The sequence below is a fragment of the Lactuca virosa genome, chromosome 3, assembly GCF_052849685.1.
Source record: "Lactuca virosa cultivar CGN04683 chromosome 3, Lactuca_virosa_CGN04683_v6, whole genome shotgun sequence".
Taxonomy (NCBI): Eukaryota; Viridiplantae; Streptophyta; class Magnoliopsida; order Asterales; family Asteraceae; genus Lactuca; species Lactuca virosa.
In genome coordinates, this window is record NC_136428.1 from 294,260,755 (window position 1) to 294,284,539 (window position 23,785).

The 23,785-nt window shown below is 33.9% G+C and overlaps 2 protein-coding genes across 2 annotated transcripts; both read left to right on the forward strand.

Annotated features, from left to right (window-relative positions):
- The first annotated feature begins 491 nt into the window (after positions 1 to 491).
- On the forward strand, positions 492 to 1,629 carry LOC145164675 (uncharacterized). Its single transcript, XM_079083384.1, has 2 exons — positions 492 to 1,095; positions 1,535 to 1,629. The coding sequence occupies exons 1-2, from the start codon at positions 492 to 494 to the stop codon at positions 1,627 to 1,629; spliced, it is 699 nt and encodes a 232-aa protein (XP_078939510.1).
- A 446-nt stretch (positions 1,630 to 2,075) lies between these two features.
- On the forward strand, positions 2,076 to 13,673 carry SUVH4 (histone-lysine N-methyltransferase, H3 lysine-9 specific SUVH4-like protein). Its single transcript, XM_079086431.1, has 15 exons — positions 2,076 to 2,785; positions 3,040 to 3,105; positions 3,309 to 3,365; positions 3,504 to 3,558; positions 3,683 to 3,789; positions 3,860 to 4,036; positions 6,971 to 7,069; positions 7,162 to 7,260; positions 7,364 to 7,413; positions 7,502 to 7,590; positions 7,717 to 7,876; positions 8,189 to 8,294; positions 9,255 to 9,437; positions 9,517 to 9,744; positions 13,241 to 13,673. The coding sequence occupies exons 1-15, from the start codon at positions 2,303 to 2,305 to the stop codon at positions 13,352 to 13,354; spliced, it is 2,073 nt and encodes a 690-aa protein (XP_078942557.1). The 5' UTR covers positions 2,076 to 2,302; the 3' UTR covers positions 13,355 to 13,673.
- The last annotated feature ends 10,112 nt before the right edge of the window (positions 13,674 to 23,785 follow it).

Here is a 23,785-nt window from a genome sequence, read left to right on the forward strand (position 1 = left end):
ATTTGCCCGATGTTCCCGAGATATTACGAGGATGGCTTGAGATGACGGGTACAAGTTTAGGAGTTTTGAAGGATGAAAAGATTGTCCGATGATTTTCTAGTGTTGAAACTATTTGTTAGGTCTTTTTGCCTTTGTTGGAACTATTTTGTTAGATGTTTTTGCCTTTGTTGGAACTATTTTGTTAGGTCTTTTTTCCCTTGTTGGAACTATTTTTTGTTATTATGCTACTTGGAATATGGTTTATCTAATGTTTTTTTGGTACTTGAAATATGATTAATGTAATGTTTATTTGCTACTTGAAATATGATTAATGTAATGTTTATTTGCTACTTGAAATATGGTTTATGTAATGTTTTTTAAAGTTCTACTTTGTTGATTTTAGGTTCATAATGGATCACGATCACAAGTTACTTCTCGTAATTCTTATGTACCTATACATCCGTTATTTTTGGAAGAGGGGTGTGAAACGATTACGGGATAATGATTCGGAAATGACGGGACATGAATACACATTGGAGTTATTACATCGTAATCGTTTACAATGTGTTGAAGTACTACGCATGTCCCGTGACTCTTTTGTACGACTATGTGCTCATTTTAGAGCAAATTACTCATTAAAGGACAGCAAACATGTATCGGTTGAGGAAAAGATGGCTATGTTTTTGATGATGATCGGCCATAATCAACGTTACGTGATTATCAAGCGGAGATTTCAACACTCGAATCAAACAATTCATAAATTTTGTTATGAAGTGTTGGAAAAAATGATGCTTTTCGCACAAGATGTTATAGTACCAACTTCTTTTAATCCGAATCCAAACATTCCAGGACATAATAGGAGACTACGAAGGGTTTTCAAAGGAGCGGTTGGTGCACTTGATGACACTTTGATACATGCTGTTGTCCCTGCTAAGAAACAAGACTTATATAGAAGTAGGGGAAAGGGAGATTGCTACCAAAACGTATTGGCAATTTGTGACTTCAATATGATTTTTACATTTGTTATGACCGGGTGGGAAGGGGCAGCGCATGACTCTAGAATATTATCAGAAGCAGTAGCCGATCCACAAGCATCATTCTCGTTTCCACCACCAGGTAAGTTTTTGTTTTTTTAAATATTTTTATCTTAATTTGAAAATTGATTAGTGTTTTGCATTTTTTACAAACAAATATTATCTTTGTGATGCCGCGTATGCACACACTCGAGGATTTATGGCCCCTTATCGTAATGTGAGGTATTGACTTGGAGATTTTCGTCAAAGACGTGCATTGACCAATAAAGAAAAATTTAACCATGGACATGCAAAACTTCGGAATGTCATTGAGCGTGCTTTTGGTGTTTTGAAAGCACGCTTCCCTATATTGAAGAGGATGGCACCATTCCCGTTTGTGACACAAAGAAACATTGCCATAACATGTTTCGCGCTTCATAATTTTATAAGGAGAGAATGACTGAGTGATGAGTATTTCGCACGATACGATGAACCCAATGTCTCGTTTCGAAATAACAATGTGGCCATTGATGATGATGAAGACGAGATTCCAACACATGGTACTGCAGCAGACCGTGAATATATGACTCAGTTACAGGATGAAATTGCTGATCAGTTGATGCACAATATAGATTAAATTGTTTTAAATAAAATTGTTATTGTAAAACAATTTTTTTTTATTGTATGACTAATTTAGTTGCATGAATTTTATTTTCAATGTTATAAGACTATTATTATTAAAATTTTGGTGTTGAAAAATCATTTTAAGTTTGTCAAATAATTTAATTTAAAATTCAGTTTATTTCAGCAGCTTGCAAACGTTAAAAAACAAACAGTCTTCTTATTGCAGACTGCAGACATTTGGTCCACCTCTTCTGCTGCAGAGGCTTACAGATGTGGTCCGCAGACCGCATACATTTTGGCTTCAGAAAAACAAACAACACCTAAAAAAAAATAGGAACCAAGATTGCAAGAAATAAATCTATAGGACTAAAGATAATACTTTCATAAAAATACAAGCACCAAACATTTAACTTACTTTATAAAGAATTTAAAAAGTCGGAAGAGCTTCCGACAGCTGGACGGTATTTCGCCATTTTCATATGCTCCCACTCGCGCCCCTCTTCTCCCTTTACCGCTCTCTCATTTCACCCACTTGTCAAAACCCTAATCTCCATCTCCTCTCTGATACCATTAGTACCATCATCTCGATCGAATTTTGACTCGATCGCGTACACATTTCGTTTATCCTTTCGCTTATTCCTTTTTCTTCGTCACTCATTTCAGAGTAGCCAAATTAGAGTTGCACAATGGCGGGTCAATCCCTCAAAGCCGAGGAAAATGACGCCGTTGCGGAGAATGCACCTACAATCCAACGCTGCGGGGGAGTGGATTCTCAAGCTACACACACTTGCTCTCCTGCTAGGAGGATAAGTGCTCGGATTCAGAAGAACGAGAAAAACAAGGCTGCTGTTCGACTTCGCCAACAGGAAGAGGAGTCTCTTACTAAGACAGAGAAACCGACGAAGAAGCAGCGATTAAACTACAACAAGAAAAAAGTTATATCGGGTAATGTGCAGACTCAAGTGGTACATGATGAGGGAAAACGAACCGTTGTAACATCAAACTCAGACGGGAATACAGAGCACAAAGAAAAACCAAATGGTGAGGAAAAGAGAGAGGAGATTGAAAATGGTTCGGCATGCAAGGGACAAGTTGGAGAGAAGAGTGCTTACGCTATGGTTACAGATACAATCAGAGCTTTTAACAAGCACTACCTTCATTTCGTTCAGGTATTTAGGAAATCCAACATCAACGAGTGCTGTTTCTGACTCAAAAATTAGACAAAGATAAAAAAAACAGAACGAATTATCAAATACGCTGGCAATGTTTAAACCGAACGAAAATAAGTAAAATTACTGATTATTCACAGGAAAACCATTTTGTTATTTTTTTAATTGCCGGCCTGCACAAGCTTCTAATGCATGATTCTATACATACTTGTACAAGTTGATAGTTGATGTTGGTTCTATGCACTTGTCTACAGGAAGAGGAAACCAGGTGCAAAAAGGATGAAGCTGATCAGAAAAAAACAAAGAAACTAAAATCTAAGGTTAGCATACAGTTTGCTTTCCATTAAACTAGAACTCCCCAAACTTGTGCAAGTGTTTACTAGTTGGTTCAGAATCCCATTACATTAACAATATGTAATGAATATTACTTTTTGTTTCAAATTGCCCTTAAAGCATCTTGAAAGCAAGTGTTTGTAGCTGACACTAACATTTCAATATGATGTATAAACCTGTGCTGAATCAGGATGCTGTTGGAGAAAAAGGTAAAGCCAAACGACCTGATCTGAAAGCTATAACAAAGGCAAGTCACTCTTTTCATCATATCTACTAAAAGGCAAAAAGGATAGGATCAATCCCATACAAAATATCATTTGTCCATGTTGCAAAGAAATTGAATCTAAGCTTGTGGTCACATTGTTTTGACAACACAAATGTGCAGATGATGGATTCGAACACCATACTACGTCCCCTTAAGAGGATAGGATCAATCCCAGGTTGGTAATTATTTTTATTTACATAGAGGTCTAAAATTTCACTAGTTTGCTTGAATATACATGTAGGATGTGCTTTTCAATTTTTGTTTTTAATCAAGAATTCTGAATTGCTATATCTTTTTAGGGGTTGATGTTGGACATCAATTTTTTTCGCGGTGTGAGATGGTTACTGTAGGGTTCCACAACCATTGGCTCTGTGGGATTGATTATATTGGGATAAGTTCAAAAAAGGTAATATATTTGCATTTTACCATTTGTAGTCTTAAAGTAAACTTAAGTTTTACATGATATGCTTTTGTAGGAGTATCCACAATATGAGTTACCAATCACTGTGGCCATAGTGTTGTCGGGACAATATGAGGATGATCTTGATAACTCAGAAGATGTTGTTTACACTGGTCAAGGTGGTAATAATTTACTTGGTAATAAACGCCAAATAAGTGATCAAGTAATGGCACGTGGTAACCTAGGACTTAAGGTAAATATTGTTATATCTCCCGGTCATGTTTCATTGGTAGACAAAACATGAGTAGACAATATTTCGTGATACAATTTGGTGTTTATAGCATTCATATAACACCGTAGAACAACTCCAACCATCCTCTATTTATCACCATTTTTGTGTTTTAGAGGCCAAGAATCCTCCAACCAACCTTCAAATTTAACACAATTTTTGTGTTTGGCTTCCTTTTAACACCAAATATGAAGGCCAAATATAGAGGCCTCTAAAAAACACCATTTTAGAGGTTGGTTGGACCACTGGAGTTGAATCACCATTTTTGTGTTAAACAATTACTATTTTGGTGTTACGTGGTTGGAGAAGCTGTTAGTACAAGATAATGTAACTAGGGATGATCTTTAGAACTGGAATTTACCGTATTTACTAAAAAGGCTCAGTTATCGGTTCCTCACTATATGAAAATTCGGTCCCGGTTCTAACACTCTTGTTCGGTCCCTCACAATACGGAATTCTATTACTTTTTTTTCTTCATTTTTCAACACAATTTTTTTTGTTTATTGTTTTGTTTTGTTATTTATTTATTTATTTTTTTTAATTCTGTTCTTCTTTTTAAAATACCCATAACTCACTCATATGAAATCATAATTACTTGATTTTTTCCAGCATGTAATTTGATGTTTGTACTTGATGTTAGATTATAAAAAGACATATTTTGGTTAAATATTGAATCAGATATAGGCCTTGGAAGACAACATATCAATGCTACGTTTTTTTAGCATTTTTTTTAAAAATTTGTCATGCTTTTTAAAATACGCATAAATCATAACTCACTCATATGAAGTTGGAATTACTTGTTTTTTTCCTAACATGTAATTTGGTGTTTGTAATTGATTTTAGACTACAAAAAGAAATTATTTGGTTAAATATTGAATCAGATATAGGCCTCGAAAGACAACATATCAATGTTGTGTTTTTTTAGCATTTTTTTTAAATTTGTCTTGTTTTTAAAATACGCATAAATCATAACTCACTCATATGAAGTTGAAATTACTTGTTTTTTTTTTCCAGCATGTAATTTGGTGTTTGTACTTGATTTTAGATTATAAAAAGACATATTTTGGTTAAATATTAAATCAAATATAGGCCCTGAAAGACAACATATCGATGCTCTTTTTTTTCCTAATTAGCGTGTCCCGCTATTTAAAATACACATAAGTACATACTTACTCATATGTAGGGGTGTAAACTAGTCAAGTTGAGCCGAGTAGTGCTAAGCTCAAAGCTCGACTCGTCTATAATACTTGAGCTTGAAACTCAACTCGAACTCGCCTCGAGCCTAAATTTGAAGCTTAGACTTAACTCTTGTACTCTGTACTATCGAGCTTAGTTTGGATCGACTAAAATTAAAAAAAAAGTTAAAATCATCAAATATAAAAAACAATCCACATGCTTTTACGTTGTTCAAAATAACAGAAAATTCACAATAAACCATCTAATGTCTGTATATTATCAACCATCTATGTCATTGCATTTTACATACATCTAGAATACTAAAAAGAAACATTCTCAAAAGTTTTGAAATGCATAAAGGGTATAAATGTAATTTTATAAATACTCGATTAAGCTCACGAACTTTATGAGATGGGTATTTTATGACTCGAGCTTGGCTCAATAAGGTACACAAGTAGCTCGAGCTCGACTCGATTAACGTCGAGTCGATTTCGAGTATTTTCCGAGTCGGACTTGAGTTTCTTGTGAGCTGTCTCGTCTCGTTTACACCCCTACTCATATGATGTTGGAATTACTTGTTTTTTAATTTTTTATTTCCAGCATGTAATTTGCTTTTTGTACTGAGTTTAGACTATAAAAAGACATTTTTTGGTTAAAATCTGTCCCGCTTTTTAAAACATGTATAAGTACACATAACTTAGTCATTTGAAGATGGAATTACTTGATTTTTTTTCCAGAATGTAATTTAGTTTTTGTACATGATTTTAGACTATAAAAAGACATTTTTGGTTAAATATTAATTAAATCAAATATAAGTATATCAATGCTGCGTTTTTTTCTGTTTTAGCATTTAAAAAAAAATCTGTCCCGCTTTTTAAAATAAGCATAAATACATAACTCACTCATATGAAATCGGAATTACTTAATTTTTTTTCCAGCATGTAATTTGGTGTTTGTACTTAATTTTAGACTGTAAAAAGACATGCTTTAGTTAGATATTGAATTAGGTATAGGCCCTGAAAGACGGCACATCACCACTGTGTTTTTTCTGTTTCAACACTTTTATTTTTTAATAATGTCTTGCTTTTTAAAATACGTTTAACTCACTCATATGAAGACAAAATTACTTGATTTTTTTCTAGCATGTAATTTTGTGTTTGTACTTGATTTTAGACTGTAAAATGACTCATTTTGGTTCTGTTGTTGGTGCAAATCACAAAAATTGGTTCTGTTCTGAAAAAATAACTGAAAAACCGGTACTAGCGGTCCGGTTTTCGGTTTATGTAATCTGTCAAATCTGATTCTGGTTCGGTTCCAATGCTCATCCCTAAATGAGAATAACATAATAATTTCTGTAATAACTTTACTGATAGTTATAGTTTTACATAATAATTTCAATATCACATATCTTATTTACATTATTCAGTTTTAATGTTCAAGTAAAACTAGAACTATCAGTAAAGTTATTATAGAGATTATTATGTTATTCGCTGTTTGGATTCGTTAATTTCAATACTTATCGTATTTTTTAAAAAATTATTTACATTTCTTTGGTTGTATTCCTGTTCACTGTCTTATGAAATGTGATATTGATATTAGTTAAAGTATGTAATTTGTTTTGATTGTTTATTTATTTACTCATGCTTATATATATATATATATATATATATATATATATATATATATATATATTTGACTTCATGTTTTTTTGTGGTTTTGTAGAATTGCATGGATCAAGATGTGCCTGTTAGAGTTATCCGAGGGCATCAGTCTAGTAGTAGTTATGTTGGCAAAGTTTACACATATGATGGATTGTACAAGGTAGATTAATAGACACTATGGGAGTAAATTTCTTTAGAATAAATAGGTAATAATTTTATATAAACATTAAAATTATACTTGTTTTTTTTCAGGTTGTCAAATATTGGGCTGAAAAGGGGGTTTCGGGTTTCACTGTTTACAAGTTTCGTCTCAAGCGAATGGAAGGGCAGCCTTCTTTGGTGACTGAACAGGTTATATAATATATTATATATGTACAGAAATGTATTTATATCTTTTTATTTATTGTTTCCAATTCTATATTCTTTAATGCTTTCTCTATGTTTTTTGTTTCAGGTTTATTTTCATAAAGGGCGAATTCCAAATTCGATGTCTGAACTACGCGGGTACTAAGAAATACGAAAAACAAAATTCAAATTCAATACTCTGAGAGAGTGTGTGCTGACATGGATAATTTGTTGTTTTTAATGTTAGGATGGTATGTGAAGACATCAGTGGAGGCCTTGAGAATATTCCCATTCCAGCAACCAATCTGGTTGATGATCCACCTGTTCCCCCAACTGGCATGTTACTTAGATTGTCTCAAATTTTCTTTTATTAAATTAAAATACATCCATGTTCCATGATCTATGATTATTATGATGTGTTATTAATTCTCTTTATGCAATGTGAATGTGATGACATGGCAGGTTACAAGTATATCAAGTCTATTAAAGTTTCAAAGAATGTTGTGGTCTCTGGTAGTGCCTCTGGATGCAATTGTAAGGGTAGTTGTGTTGACCCAAGAAATTGTGCTTGTGCTCGGCTTAATGGCTCTGATTTCCCTTATGTACATCGTGATGGTGGCAGGTGAAAAACATAATTCTCTAATCACCAAATTCTAGGAAATAGCAACATATTTTACTCTTTTATTTCACCAATATAGACATATATATCTTTTACCCATAATAGCAATATGTTTATTTCCCATATTGGTTGCGAAATATTAGTGTTAAAAATAAAGTAGTAAATCGCTATTACGGATAAGAAATTCAAGTATGTTGCTATTATGTGTTAAAAGTACATTGCCTATACTGATAGGAAGAGGAAAGTATGTTGCTATTTAAAAAAAAAAAATAAGTTTGCATGTTCTTATCTAATTATGAATCATTATCTATCCAGGCTAATCGAACCCAAGGCTGTTGTATTTGAATGTGGACCAAATTGTGGCTGTGGGTCGGGTTGTGTGAACCGAACATCTCAAAAGGGGTTGAGATACCGACTTGAGGTTCAATCTTCTAGCCTTTTTTCATCTAAATTATGTTTCAAAAAACAGCAATGTACTTTGACAAATGTTTTCAAAAAACATCTTTTTTTTTTTGGTAACAGTCTAGATATGATTTAGCATAGGACAGAATGGAATCAAGAATATAATGGAATGGAATAGATTGTAATGAACTAGAAAAGGAATGATTACAAAGGAACCCTAGCTTTCGAGAGGCTTAGTTCTCTCCCAAGAACATAGTTCTAACACTCAAAACAATCAATTATACTATTTAGTCCTTTTACCTTTTATTTCTATCATTTTTTCCTTTTAGTTTGTAAAAAGACACCTTATACCCTCTACATTTCAAAATTACTTTTATACCTCTTCAACTTTGAAAAACTTTCTAAATTGTCACTTCCACCCCTGCCTTTTTGCTAAACTGTCGTGTTTACCCCTGTAGTATATATAATCTGATTTTTTAGTAGCTACCACCCCTCAACTTTATAAAATATCACTTTCACCCCCTTGGCTTTGAAAGAGTTCATCCCCCTTACTAAATATATAATTTGATTTCCTATCCACCATCTTTATCTACATTTTGGTGTAATATTTTTACGTTTTCGTGCTTGTTTTTAAGCATTTTTCTCGGGATGGTTGTGGGCCTTAACTTTTGTGCTTTGGCAACTTAAGTCCTCCTAAGTTTCTATGCATGAATATGGTCCCTGGCTTTTTGTGGTTTGGCAACTAAAGTCCTCCTACACTTATATTGTTACTGAAAGAGTTCTTCTACTTAATTCTGTTGCTGTTGCCGGGACAAGTAAAATCCTAGTTATTTATACAAACCTAATCACTAACATAACAAGGGAAAAGGCCTAAAGACCCCTTAATCCAAGTCTTGACATGTTAACTCCCCTTTTATTTGCATATCTAGGTATACCATTTTTTGAACTAAAAGGTATTTATTGTGATATGATATTATAGGTATTCCGGACTCCAAAAAAGGGGTGGGCGGTTCGATCTTGGGACTACATACCCTCAGGGGCACTTGTTTGTGAGTACATTGGAATTCTCAAAAAGACAGATGATGTTGACTCTAACCCAGAAAACAACTACATCTTTGACATCGACTGCCTTCAGACAATGAAGGGCATTGGCAGAAGGGAGGTACTATTTTTTAAAAAATATATATTTTTTTTATTTTATTAATATTTACTAAATTTTTTTCTGTATTTTATTTTCGTAGAGGCGAGTTGGAGAAGTAGCGATGCCATCGTTACTGGATAAAGATGACGATGATAAAGACAGCGGCCCAGAGTTTTGTATTGATGCGGGGTCCACTGGAAACGTGGCACGTTTTATAAATCACAGCTGTCAGCCAAATTTATTTGTGCAGTGTGTGTTGAGTGTTCATCATGATATCACACAGGCACGTGTCATCCTCTTTGCTGCTGACAATATACCACCACTCAAGGTTTTTTTTCTTCTCTTTTTCTCCTCTCCTCATCTCGTACATATTTTCGTGGTTGTCATTATTTTATTTTTTGTCACTAATTACAATTTCATAATCATTTTCACTAAGCCCTCTACGAATTGAATTGTTTTTGGCATACATTAGATTGGATGTCAATAGGTTAAAAGTTGTATTTTTTTATTTGTCCCGTTGAAGATAGAACCATGACTCACTTGGATTTTTCATTTGTTGAGAAGATGTGAATGCCCTTTCTCATCCAGAATAGCCTTGGAAAGCCATGTAACAAACACACATTACGCCACGTTTTTTGACATAAATCATTAAGTCATTTAATCCATATTTTAAGTAAAAAAGAAAGTCTATGTTAAGTACTTAACCCTATTTAGCTCTTTAAGTAAAAAAAATAATAATTGAACACAATATTAACACCTAAAAGCATTTATCGTGGTGCAAACTTGTTGCTACAAAGTCGTTCGATATCTGTAATGGTATGTTTTGTTGGACGGAGTGGAATGATGACATCCTATATGATAATGTTGTGTTGGCCTATTGGAATGGAATGGAATTTCATATATATTTTTAATTTTTATGATACTCTACATATTATTATAATTATATTTAATGGACTTTAATTGTAAACTTAATAAAAGCTCAATTAAGACAAATACTATAGACAACAACTACTTCTAGTTACTTTTATAAACAAAATTGTAATTTTTCTAAAGTAATGAAACTCTAAAAAAATGATATATTTTTTAAAGCACATAAATAAAAGAATGTTATTGCAAAAAGAAAAAATTGTCTCCTACGTTGGATGAAGAAAGAACAACCCATGGCCACCGGATGAAATCTAATATCGTTTTTCTATTAGTCAAAACCAGCGTCGTAAGATTTATCAAAATCGGTTTCCATATATACTCGTCGAAGGTTAATATTGTAAAGTGGTCATACTGTCAAAATATTTATATTGATTAAACTAACTGTTATAAACAAAGTGTTTCATAAAAATAACTAAATTTTTTGTGTTTTGTAAAAATAGGCACTTTGTCCTAATTGTTTTTTCTCATTTGCACAAAAAACTTTTCAAAAAACTCACTCAACCCATGTCTAAAATGTTTATTTCGACTAATATCCATGCTTTTTTCCCTTCCCAATAAGATGTTTTTTTTAAGCCTTTATATACTTTTGATTTGCTATGTTTGTTTCAGACTTGTTTTTTTTTCTTCCGAGATCCTGAATTTTGGTTACTTTTTTGTAAGAGCACTTTTTGATGGTGACCTAAAGTGGTTCGGAATGACTCGTTCTCGAATTGTTGGTTATTATTTCATAGAACTTGTTTTGGGTTATTTTCTTTAATATTAACTTTACATATAGTCAGTTTAGTTAATATCCTCAAAATTAATAACATAAATTTCTTATTTCAAGTCTTTGTGTCGTGTACACTTTTCATTTGCTATGTTTTTTTTAGCTTTTTGCTTGATTGTAGTAAAAATCATAGCACTTAATTTTCGGAGTTGTTCATGGGATTCGGACTTGTTTTTGAAATTCCATAACATTTTTTTTGAAATCTTGAATTTTGGTCCGGATTCTGAAATGTCAATCCGAAATATATGTTGTTGTCGAGAACATACTACAACTTTTGATAGTGACAGTATTTCGGAATTGATCAATTCCGGAAATGTCTGATCATTTTTTAGAAAAGCATATTTTTGAGTTATTTTCTTTAATATTAACTTAAAATGTAATTGTTTTGGTTAATATTCTTAAAATAATAGCATAAATTTCTTATTTTATCAATTCTAACCCTAACTTCAAAGTCTTACCATAATAAACTCGTATATAGTTGTAAGCATTTCGACCGAGTCTACAAGACCAGCAACCGGTTCCTGGGTTTGCTTGGACCGGACATTATTTGTAATTTGTGAAAATTTTAAAATATGCATATCTCATTTGTTTTGTTTGAAGTCAGATTTACATGAGATCTTTTCCGGCATGTAGTTTAAAGTTGGGGTATTAAAGCTGAAACTTTTTCAACGAACCGGAAAACCCGGAGCTGACACCGGAACTGGTATGCCTCCATAGGTCCTCTCCCTTGTCCTTGGTCCATACATTTCTGTCAAACCGGTTCTGCCCAAATGCTCACTCCTACCTATCTCCGATCATATTAACACTCACAGGGATCGCTAATATAGCCACGATCCACGTTCCAAACGCCCCGTTCCCAAACGCGGTGCCGACCGAAACGCTCTTTGGTACGGCTTTCTTGCGATCCCTTTTATTTTCCGATTCACTCCTGGGAACGTGATTTTGGCGAATTTGATTGCACAGAAACGCGATTGGGATCGCCAATTTTGTGTCTGGAAAGCCCATTTTGGTGTTTTGGCGGGAAATAGTTTTCCTGTGAAAAACATGTTGATGCTTGATTAAAGTCCATTGATTCCAGGTCTGATGCCTTCAACTCCCACATCTGATTCCTCCAACATCCATCGATTCAATTTATTACATATGGTGCTACTCAATTTCACCAACATCATAATCGATTTCTGCTTTCCCCTATATTCTTCCAATACTCTGTATTCAATCTTCCTTTTCTTATACTATTCAGTATTTCTTCTTATACTATTCAATATTTCGTTTCTTCTTTGAAATGGTTTTTGGCAAAATTTTTACTCGTCCAGAAGACAGTGAAACAGAAGCCCCTAAAAACTTTGTTGATCTTGGCAAGGATAATGATTTTGTTTAGCTTCTATGGTTGATGTCATCTGTTTCTGTTTTTCTAAGTGCTTGGAAGTTGGAATTCTATTTTTTACTCCTTTCGTCCCAAATTAATTGTCCATATTTGACTTTTGAAGTTTTTTTTCTTCAAATCTGACCTTAAATATTTTTATTTGTGTTATATATTAGTTGAGTTGATGAAACTTATAACATCGAAAAGACATTTAAAATATAATCCATTCATATATTTTGCATCAAGTATTATCTATCAAAAAAAAAAATATTTAAAGTCAAAGTTGAAAAATAAAGACTTCAAAAATCAAATGTGGACAATTAATTTGGGACTGAGGTAGTATGTTTTAACATAAGATTTAGGTTTATGACAAATTCTCGAATTCTGTTTTCAATTGTTTTTTAATATAGTATGTTTATGTTTTTTTCTTAGTGCACCAGAATTCTATTTTCAACTGGGTACATGTACCGGCTTATTAAGTACACTGCACCCGATACGTCTAACCTAACGAATCGCGTTCCCGATCCTTGTTCCCGTACCGGAACGTACCGTGAACTATGTGACTATGCTTAAAACACTATAACTATCTTCAAATATTTTTGTTTCAGAGAAGTCGTATACTATGAGCTCGACACTTTACTTATTTTGTTTTGCCTATAATCAATCATTCACTATATACTATGATTATTTTACCTTTTTTGTTAGTTACGATAATGATCACATTTAGTTATGTTTTAATCATATTTTTTGTTGGTTTTTGGTTTGTAGGAGTTGACATATGACTATGGATATGAATTGGACAGCGTGATGGGTCCGGATGGGAAGGTAAAGAAACTTGCCTGCTATTGTGGTGCACCAGATTGTCGCCAGCGCTTGTTTTAAAAAAGCAAGGCACTAAGTGTTGTTGATAGTATTTTTGCGGAAAAAAAAAACAAAACAAAACAAAATTCATGATTTTGTAGTACTTAACTAATATATTATATATGATATGAGTGGCTATAAAAATATTAAATGTAATAGCCGCCATTAAAAAAACTGGTCGCAAAAATTGATTAGGCCACACCCACAATTCATGTAAACAAACATTGAATCTGATATCGTATAAGCATCCTTGAGTTAGGGAGTTGCTGGTTGATTTCAGTATTTTGTTTTTGGGCCTTTTGTTGCCACTTAATTAAATCAATACCAACGGTATCTTTCATTATTATGCTTTATTTTTACATTTTCCTGAAAGAATGCTTGTTTGCTGCTTTTTATTTATTTATTTATTTATTTTTAAAATTCATTATATTTGTATATGAGTATATGAAACACTTTTTGCACAGGCTAGTTTAAAAATAGCTTTAAATCATTCCATTTCAAAATATATTTAATTTGTGGAAAGTACGGTCCCAAAAGTTTAATGTATGAAAGTAAAATGAGTATGAGGTTTGTAACATTCATGTAATACCTGTTTTCTACAATGGATCACTCGATTACCTGAAAGAGTCAAAAGTATGTTTTTTGGGGGAAACAATATGCCACGTCATAGTAGGTTGGTGACCACGACGTGGCGTGAGACTTAGTTGATCGTGGGTCCTGATGGACGCCACAACGTGGCGACTGGCGAGTGCTGAAGCGCAAGCCCACAGTTCTTAGGGTTTCTTCTGTATTTAAAGCCTCTAACTCAAAGTTTAGGGCATCCTCTTAAACCTTCCAAAAATGAAACCCTAGCCTTCTTTGAGTGATTCTTATCGTATTCTTGGTGTTCTTGAGGTTTGAAGCTTTAGTTTGCATTTTGGGAAGAAGTTGAACCTGTGTTTGTTAGTTGAAAGAGTGTATCACTTTAGATCTCGTATCTTCTTGTGGAGCTTGGGAAGGTATAAAGCTTCCACCGTTTTGGTTCTCTCATTATAGATCTAGGTTTTATTGCATGTCTTGGCTTATAATCGAGTTTGTTAGATGAGATAAAGTTTGCAACTTTATAGCTTATCTTGGTCCCTTGGTCACCATATCTTTTGGATCTAGAAGTTGTATGAGTTTTGGAAAGTCTTACATGAGTTTTAGGTTATTTAATCTCCATTTTTGAGCTAGATGACAGAAAGACATGCATTGGACATGCATGTCCATAAAATTTGGATTTTTATGGACCTTTAGGGTCCCAAGAAGCATTCTTGAAAATATGAGTTTAGGGCTTAAGGGATTGAGAGCTTAAACCATTAAGTTGTCCTCAGACAATGACCATGACGTGGGGAAGGAATTGATCGACGATTGTTCTATCTTGATATTGCCAAGATGTGGCCATGGATAGGCCACGACATGGAGAACAACTAACGTTGACTTTGACCGTTGACTTTTGGTCAAGATGCTAGTTTTGGAATGTAGACTAAGCTTTGATCTTGGATATCTCGATACGTGGGTTGTAGCATAAGTCTATCAACTTTGAGTTGTGATTGTCTGATTGCGTGTGTGAGGTGAGTCTTATCGCTATACTATTTAGGACACAGGGTGTCACTGTATGCTAGACTATCTTTGTGATTTTTTTGCATGAAAGACTGTGGTGGGATCACAACACTTGTATGAAAGATTGTTGTGGGATCACAACACCTATATGTAAGACAATGACAAAGGAGACTGCAGTGGGGCTATAGCAAGGGAAGTGCTTGTAAGACTATGGTGGGATAATAACATGTACGTGGGTTGAAATATACCCCTACAGTGGGACCCATTGATATGTATGGTATGTGATATTTTGGGTGACTCACTAAGCTTTATGCTTACGGTTTATGTTTTAATTGTTTTCAGGTTTTCTTATATTAAAAGGACACGACTCAATAACTTCATGACGATACTCCGATAAATGTTTTGAATCAAATGGTTTTATCTAGATGTTGGTTTGAAAATTAAGATGTTACAAGTTGGTATCAGAGCCTTGGTTTGAGAGATCCAGACACACTTTCTGGTGTGTCTGAACTCAAACTGAGGATTTATAAAATCTTTTAAAAAAATGAAAATGATTTTTTAAAAAGGTTTTTTTATAAAGAAAAGGGGATGTGATGCATGCAATCAGTCGAGCTAAAATAAGTGATTCCTAAAATACTCATACATGTTGATATGTTATATGTATTATAGTATAATATGCATGCTAGAAGTTAGATTAAGGATCTGCTCATGGTTGCATGCTAGAATGTCTGTTAGGGAGAGATGCTTTTTTATGCCTGAGATGTGAACTCTTAGGTGTTGTTTTTTTTTTTTCTGTAGATCTTCTTGGCCTCCTCTGTCTGTGCCGCCCAGACCACGCGCAGACATTAGGCTTCGCATACTGTTTGTTTTTTTGAAGACTGCAGACCAAAAAATGTCTGCGCGTCCTCTTCTTGGCGCAGATGTGGACCAGAGTCTTCAAACCTCTTCAGACATCTTCTAACCTAAAAACCTAAAAAACACATATTCTTTTGTTGTTTTTCCTTATTTTTTTTCTTAAAACTTAGATTTATTCCAATTTTATATATGGTAAATAAATTGGAAAAAAGGTTACAATACTTAAAGAAAAAAAAAGGTTCGATGACACAATCGTGACCTTTATGACAAATTTATAAATAAATATTTAATTACAATAATAATTTGTGGAGTTTTTTATATAGATATGCAAAAAAAATCATAATATTGTCTTACATTTTTTTGTGCCAAATTTTATAAACCATTATTTGATACAACATCGTTCATTTCTTGGAAAAAACATTTATGATCAGTTTTTAATTGATTTAATTGAAAAAATAAAATCAAAAATTTGAAAATTTTCATTTAAAATCAAAGTTTATTTCCATTCATGTTATGTGTTAAATTATTTTATCCCTAATTACAATGTTTAGGTATAACTTTACGACCAAAGTTTGTTGATTTTTTATTAAATATATACGATAATTCTTACCATTTTATTTTCACTTTTTGTACAATAATGCATAAAAGTTAATCTACATTTGTTAATTATCTATAATAAAGTTATAAAAATATCAAAAAAAAAATCTTTTAAGTTTTTTTTTAAAAATTCAGTTTAATTAGATTTTAGTTTATTCTAACACCATGTAGATGTTAAAAAACAGTCTTATTCTTTCAGACTGTATACGTTTGGTCCACCTCTTCTATTGCAGATATGGTCCGCAGGCTGCAGACATTTTGCCTTAGAAAAAACAAACATCACTTTAGAGATGCATAAGGACCTTCAGGAAGTGCGAGTGAGAATTGCCTGATATTTATGATTCCTTATGGCCAGTGTAAATTAATTTCAGTTAAAATAGTTTTAATTAATTTAAAATAGTTTCAATTAATTTCTAACCCCAACATATGGTAGGTGTTACTGTATATTTATCATTAAGAAACCATTAAACATTTTCATAGGATGAAGACGAAGAAATACTATATAAATCATGCAACCTCTATTTAAAACGATTATGGTTGGTGCATTCATGTTTAGTTGTATTTATAGTGGAGAGGGTACATACATTATCATTCTTATTTTTGTAAAATCCCAAAAAACAATTGCATGTTTGTTCTTGTTCTTGTGAAATACTATAAACGAAACCCTAAAATCTGCCCTAAAAACTATTTTAGGTTTGTTCTTTAACACATACATAAACTCATGAATTTGAAATCGTGTTCCAAATCAGATGAGTGTGTGTGTCATCTTGGCATCAATTTTGGTGTTTGAACTCAATCATACAAGAAATCTAGGCTTAATCCTAGAGTTTTTAGTGTATTTATCATTAAGAAACCATTAAACATTTTATATGGCTAAGATGAAGAAATACTTTATGAATCATGCATTCTCGATTTAAAATGACTATGGTTGGTGCGTTCATGTTTAGTTGTATTTATAGCGGAGAGCGTACCTACATTATCAATTCTTATTTTTGTAAAATCCCAAAAAACGATTGCATGTTTGTTCTTGTTGTAACGCCCTAAAAATTCATGATATAAAAATATTTCTTTTTGATTAATAAATCGTTAATACATTTCTTTCTCATGAAACCTAGGTAACCAAGAGTTAGCAAAAACATCATCAAATCAGAGTAATTCACAGAATGCGGAAAACGTGTGGTGTGTGCCCTGCAATCGTCCCGAACTCTTTCTTTTGAAAACTGGAGTACCCGAAACATAAACTGAAAACCGTAAGCACAAAGCTTAGTGAGTTCCCTAAAATACCATAAACATACAACTACAAAATATCATGCAACATACATATAATTGCCATGGGCTCCCCCGCATGGTCTTTATCCGGAATGCCATGGGCTCCCCCATGGTCTTTGCCTGGAATGCCATGGGAACCCCTATGGTATGATATCCAACTGCCTCGGACACCCCCCGAGGTCTTCCATGCAAGTATCACAGAGACAACTAGCATACCACATATCACAGAACAACTATCATACCACATAACACATAATGGGTCGACATTAGTGCTTTCGACCCATGGATATAGTGAGGAGACTCACCTCGCACTGTAGAAGCTTACTGAAAGAATCCCTAGCTGCTGCCCTGACTGCTTCCTGAACTAGCAAAATCAATAATATACCCAATTAACAATTGGGCTCTAATCCATAACCACAACTCCATATCTGGGGTAAAAGGACCATTTTACCCCCAACCTAGCCTTGACCAAGCCCATGACCCAAACTACCATCTGAAAGGCCCAAAGGCCCACTAATCAACCAATGGCCCATTTTTCCAAATTGGGCCCAAACTCCTTACATGGCCCTGCCTTAAGGCCCAACCATTCTTTCTAGTCCAAACACTTTGTATCCTGATGGCCCAAAATGCCAGAAACTACAAGATCCATCAAAGCCCACTAATGGCCCAAATTTCCAAATTGGGCCCAACCCTATACGGGCCTTATACTAAGCCCCTAATTCCCTTAATTATAAGTCAAAAGTCATCAGTCCGAGTTGAACCAACTCGCCGAGTTGTCCTTCAACTCGTCGAGTTCCACAATTAAATGCACAAATCGGGAAAATTCGCATCAACTCGCCGAGTTCTCCTACTGAACTTGCCGAGTTGGTCAGGAATCAAACAACTTAATGCATTAAGCCGTTTCCATCGAATCTAGAAGCTTTCATTCTCATATCTCTTCCCAAATGATGAGTAGAAGGGTAAAGTTTCCAACTTTACCCTTAAAAACCACTACAATGAACCCAAACTCGAATCTATTACTTAATAGAGTGAGGCTTAACCCATTAAGCCCTTAAACTCTCAAAACATACTCCCAAAACACAGATCTGGCATCCCAAAGCTGGATTATCACGTAAAGTTTCCAACTTTACGTCCATGCATGCAAGGAAGGAACCCTAGAGCCCAAAATAGCTTAATAAAGGACTTAATGCATGGATGGGAATTAGGACTTAGCAAAGCTTGCAACTTTATGCCAAGAAAGGTCATAAAAGGGTTAGATATAGCATAATAACCCCTGAAACCCTTAACCTTTGGACAACCCCAACCATACACCCAAAAATCAAGCTAAAACATCCCACAAAGAGATCTAGAAGATAACAACACAAGGTTTCGACTTTATACCTCAAAAGGACTGCAACAAATGGAGAGTTTATGGATCCAAATCCTTCCTTCCAAACTAAGCACCTTCATTCTTCAAACTCCTTCCAAAGAACACCAAAAACCAACTCTCCAAGCTCACCACAAGCTCACACACTCAACCTTGAAGGATAATACACAAAATTAGGGTTTTCTGGACAAGGAGGCTGGTAAGGAGGCCAACAATAGGGAGTTAAGGTCTTTAAATAAGGTGCAAAACCCTAAAATTAGGGTTTTCTCAAACATCGTCCAACTCGTTGAGCTGGTCCTTAAAAACACGCGCTCCAAAAGCTTCCAACACGTCGAGTTTATGCCATAAACCCGACGAGTTGGCCCCTAAAAAGGGAATTCATTTCTATAATTGACCATCTAGATTCAGGATGTTACACTTGTTCTTGTGAAATCCTATAAAGAAAGCCTTCAAATTTGCCCGAAAAACTATTTTAGGTTTGCTCTTAAACACATACAAAAACTCACGAGTTTGAAATCGTGTTCCAAATCAGATGTGTGTGTGTTTTCCTGGTATCAATTTTGGTGTTTGAACTAAATCATATGAGAATTCTAGGCCTAATCATAGAGTTTTTGGTGTTTGAAGTCAAGAACACTTGAACAAACACTCATGGACACACACACACACATGAATATGAAATCATGTTCCTATTGGGGTTTTATTTAAAAATTGTTTCAAAAACATAAACATAGCAATGAAAGACTTTAGATTTAAACAAAATAAAACTAGTTTTATTCCCACTAAAAGATCATTTTGCAAGACTTAGAAAGATTAAAACAACCATAGAAGGAAAACATTACAACCGTTGAAGACTTTGGTTCCTTTTGACAATTAGGAAGTTGATGAAGATGACTTTAATCTCCAAGGAAGAAGCTCTCTAGTAGTATCCACAAACATTTAGCAAACTCGATAAGATTCCAGTCTTCATCTAGTAATAATAACACTCTTAAGCCTTTAAGAACAAAACAAATTTTTTTCTAAAGGAGAGTTCAAGTAAAGTATCAACTTCTTCCTACTTTGATATTAACACTTTAAGAGACAAAATTAGAGAGAATATGGAGATGGGAAGGCTAAAATTTTGTGGTTTTTTGGCTTATGAAAGAATGGAGAAAACTAGTTCTTTTAAGTATTCACTTTAAACATTTATCCCATGGGTCTTAGCACTTTAAGGCCCATGCTTTATCAAATCAACTAGCCATGCTTTCTAAGAGCATGGTGTGTTGAATAAATTAATCAAAAGAAAATCTTCTTTCTTCTTTATGGTCTCCTAGAATATTTTATAAAAAGAATAAGCTAGTTCTTCTATAAAAACTCTTCTAATTCTTATAACTTATAAAACATATAAATCCATATAAGACAAAAAACCCTTTTGGTTCAAAAAGATGTACATGACATAATATATCATACCTTATGATATATTATGATATGTTTTGATACTTAACATTTAAAATTAATATTCCATGAAATACATAATTTCCAATTAATTACAATAATTATCTTTATTTATCAAGGATCAAATTTTTATAAATAATATATTTGCATCAATTTGTTGTTAGTGTGACCCTTTAGGATCATATATTATCTAGCAATATCATTCTATAATGACTCTTGGACATATTGATCTTTCAATCTCCCACTTGCACAAGATTCATCATAAAATGATATAGACAATGTTGAACGTCTAATAACATTTCACTACCCCCAATAATATATGACTTAGTGCCATTCAATCAACATCCAATTCCCAATAGCTCAAAGATTCAATTGATGTATAAGGTAAGTTTATCAATTATCCCTTTATTACAGACATCTTTTTGAACATGATACTTGGATCGCAATCAATCTCATTTGGTGTTCAACTTTGGGTAATGTAACGCCCCAAAATTCAACCCAAATTTTTCGATTAAAACTTTACGTATTTATTGAAATCACAACTACAAGATCTTAAAACATTTATCACATTGTCATTAAAAGTTATCAAGTATACAAGTCCCCCATTGATGCGATGCAATCGAGCCATGCCCTTCCTTTAATATAAGAAAACCTTAAACATGAAAACCACAAATCGTAAGCACAAAGCTTAGTGAGTTCCCAAAAATACCACACACAACACAACACAAATAAACATCTATGGGTTATCAGCAACCTTGGGGACTATCAACAGTCCCAGTGGGCTAACAGCATGCCCGGTGGGTTATCAGCAACCTTGGAGACTATCAGCAGTCCCAGTAGGTTATCAGCAACCCTGGAGACTATCAACAGTCCCAGACACATATAAACAACATAACAAAATAATAACAACTAGACCCAGCTGGTCATTACAGATATAATTATCCTACCACACAGGCTCATATAAACATGCAAGAGTCACAAATACAGCTAGCATCCTACATACATAATTTAGTGAGCCGACATTGGTGCCTTCGACTCACGAGCACCGAGAGAAGACTCAACTCAAAATGCTGAAACAACCAGATAAATGCTCAAATAGCTGATCTGGGAAACCTCTGCACTAATATAATCATGCAATATCCTAATTAATAATCAGGTCATAAACCACAAATCGGGCCCTGCCCAAAGACACCCAAAAGCCTACAATGGCCCGAAATCCTAAATGGTGCCCAAAGCCCACTATGGGCCCAAATCGAAGAAGGCCCAAAGCATAACAATGTCCCAAAGTAAAAAAGGACTAGTGACCCAATAAGACCAAAAATCTTAGTAGTCCAATATGGCCCAAAACCCAAAAGTCAAGGACGACCAACAATCTGAGTACGCCTTGCGTACTCGATCTACACCCAACGTACGCCACCACAGAAGGAAAACATTACAACCGTTGAAGACTTTGGTTCCTTTTGACAATTAGGAAGTTGATGAAGATGACTTTAATCTCCAAGGAAGAAGCTCTCTAGTAGTATCCACAAACATTTAGCAAACTCGATAAGATTCTAGTCTTCATCTAGTAATAATAACACTCTTAAGCCTTTAAGAACAAAACAAATTTTTTTCTAAAGGAGAGTTCAAGTAAAGTATCAACTTCTTCCTACTTTGATATTAACACTTTAAGAGACAAAATTAGAGAGAATATGGAGATGGGAAGGCTAAAATTTTGTGGTTTTTTGGCTTATGAAAGAATGGAGAAAACTAGTTCTTTTAAGTATTCACTTTAAACATTTATCCCATGCGTCTTAGCACTTTAAGGCCCATGCTTTATCAAATCAACTAGCCATGCTTTCTAAGAGCATGGTGTGTTGAATAAATTAATCAAAAGAAAATCTTCTTTCTTCTTTATGGTCTCCTAGAATATTTTATAAAAAGAATAAGCTAGTTCTTCTATAAAAACTCTTCTAATTCTTATAACTTATAAAACATATAAATCCATATAAGACAAAAAACCCTTTTGGTCCAAAAAGATGTACATGACATAATAAATCATACCTTATGATATATTATGGTATGTTTTGATACTTAACATTTAAAACTAATATTTCAATGAAATAAATAATTTCCAATTAATTACAAGAATTATCTTTATTTATCAAGGATCAAATTCTTATAAATAATATATTTGCATTAAGTTGTTGTTAGTGTGACCCTTTAGCATCATATATTATCTTGCAATATCATTCTATAATGCCTCTCCGACATATAGATCTTTCAGTTCCAAATTTGATGAGTTTTTGGCGTGTATGTTCATGAACTCATAAAATAAAAAATATGTGTTCAGGTGATTAGAAACTCAAAAACAATAATTGTAAAATCTCAAAATATCTTTGAAGCTCAAGAATTCTATGAAGCATTTTCACCCAGAAATTAAACAAGAATCTTGTGTATGTTTTCAAGAACATCATGTGTTTGTGTTCATGTAAAAATCGTTGAAAAAGTGATGCAGGCTGGAGACTCGCCGGAAAAGATTATCGGAGACTTGCCAGTGGGCAAAAAATTTGTTTTATCTGCAATACCCAAGCGTAACGATATATTTTAAACACCCTAAACAAGTTCAGTGGTAATACGTATATAAAAGAACTTTAGTGATTAAATATATACACGACATAGAGATTGTTACCCGTACAAGTCATTAGCTCTAAATACAACCACCATACAAATTATAACACGTTCGCTAAAACAGTCGTATCAAGAAAACCTATAAATATAACTGAGTTATAACTTTAAACACATTTTTAAACTAGTATTGTATTTTATTCGGAAATTTTGATCATGTTTTTGGAATCAGCACATTCGGGAAATCTGACAGGCATGTTTAAAAAATTACACGAAAACATTTTTCGTCGAGATTGTGCACGTGGTTCGAGAGAGCGCCACGTGTCACCACCAAAGTGGTGACACTTGGCACCATGATATTTGGACACTTTTTAACATGTGACTAGATCAATATATCTCCCTCCTCCTATAAATGAGCCCCTCGAGTTGGAGGCCCCAAACTCGTCGAGTAGAGATCAGATGAGACGCGGGTTTTAAGTGACCTACTCGACGAGTTGAGAGCCCTCAACTCGACGAGTAGGCTGGCAGGGGTGCAACCCTAATTTCAGGGTTTTGCACCCTATTTAAGCATCTTAATCCCCTCATGCCATCCTCATTTCCAGCCTCAAAGTCCCAAACCCTAGATGTTGAAACCCTAATGCATTGTGTGAGCTTGTGAGTCATTTTTGAGAGAAATCTTGTGTGCGTGAAGCTTGTGGAAGAAGGAGAAGCTTGAGGACTCAAGAAGGAGATTATAGATCCAACAA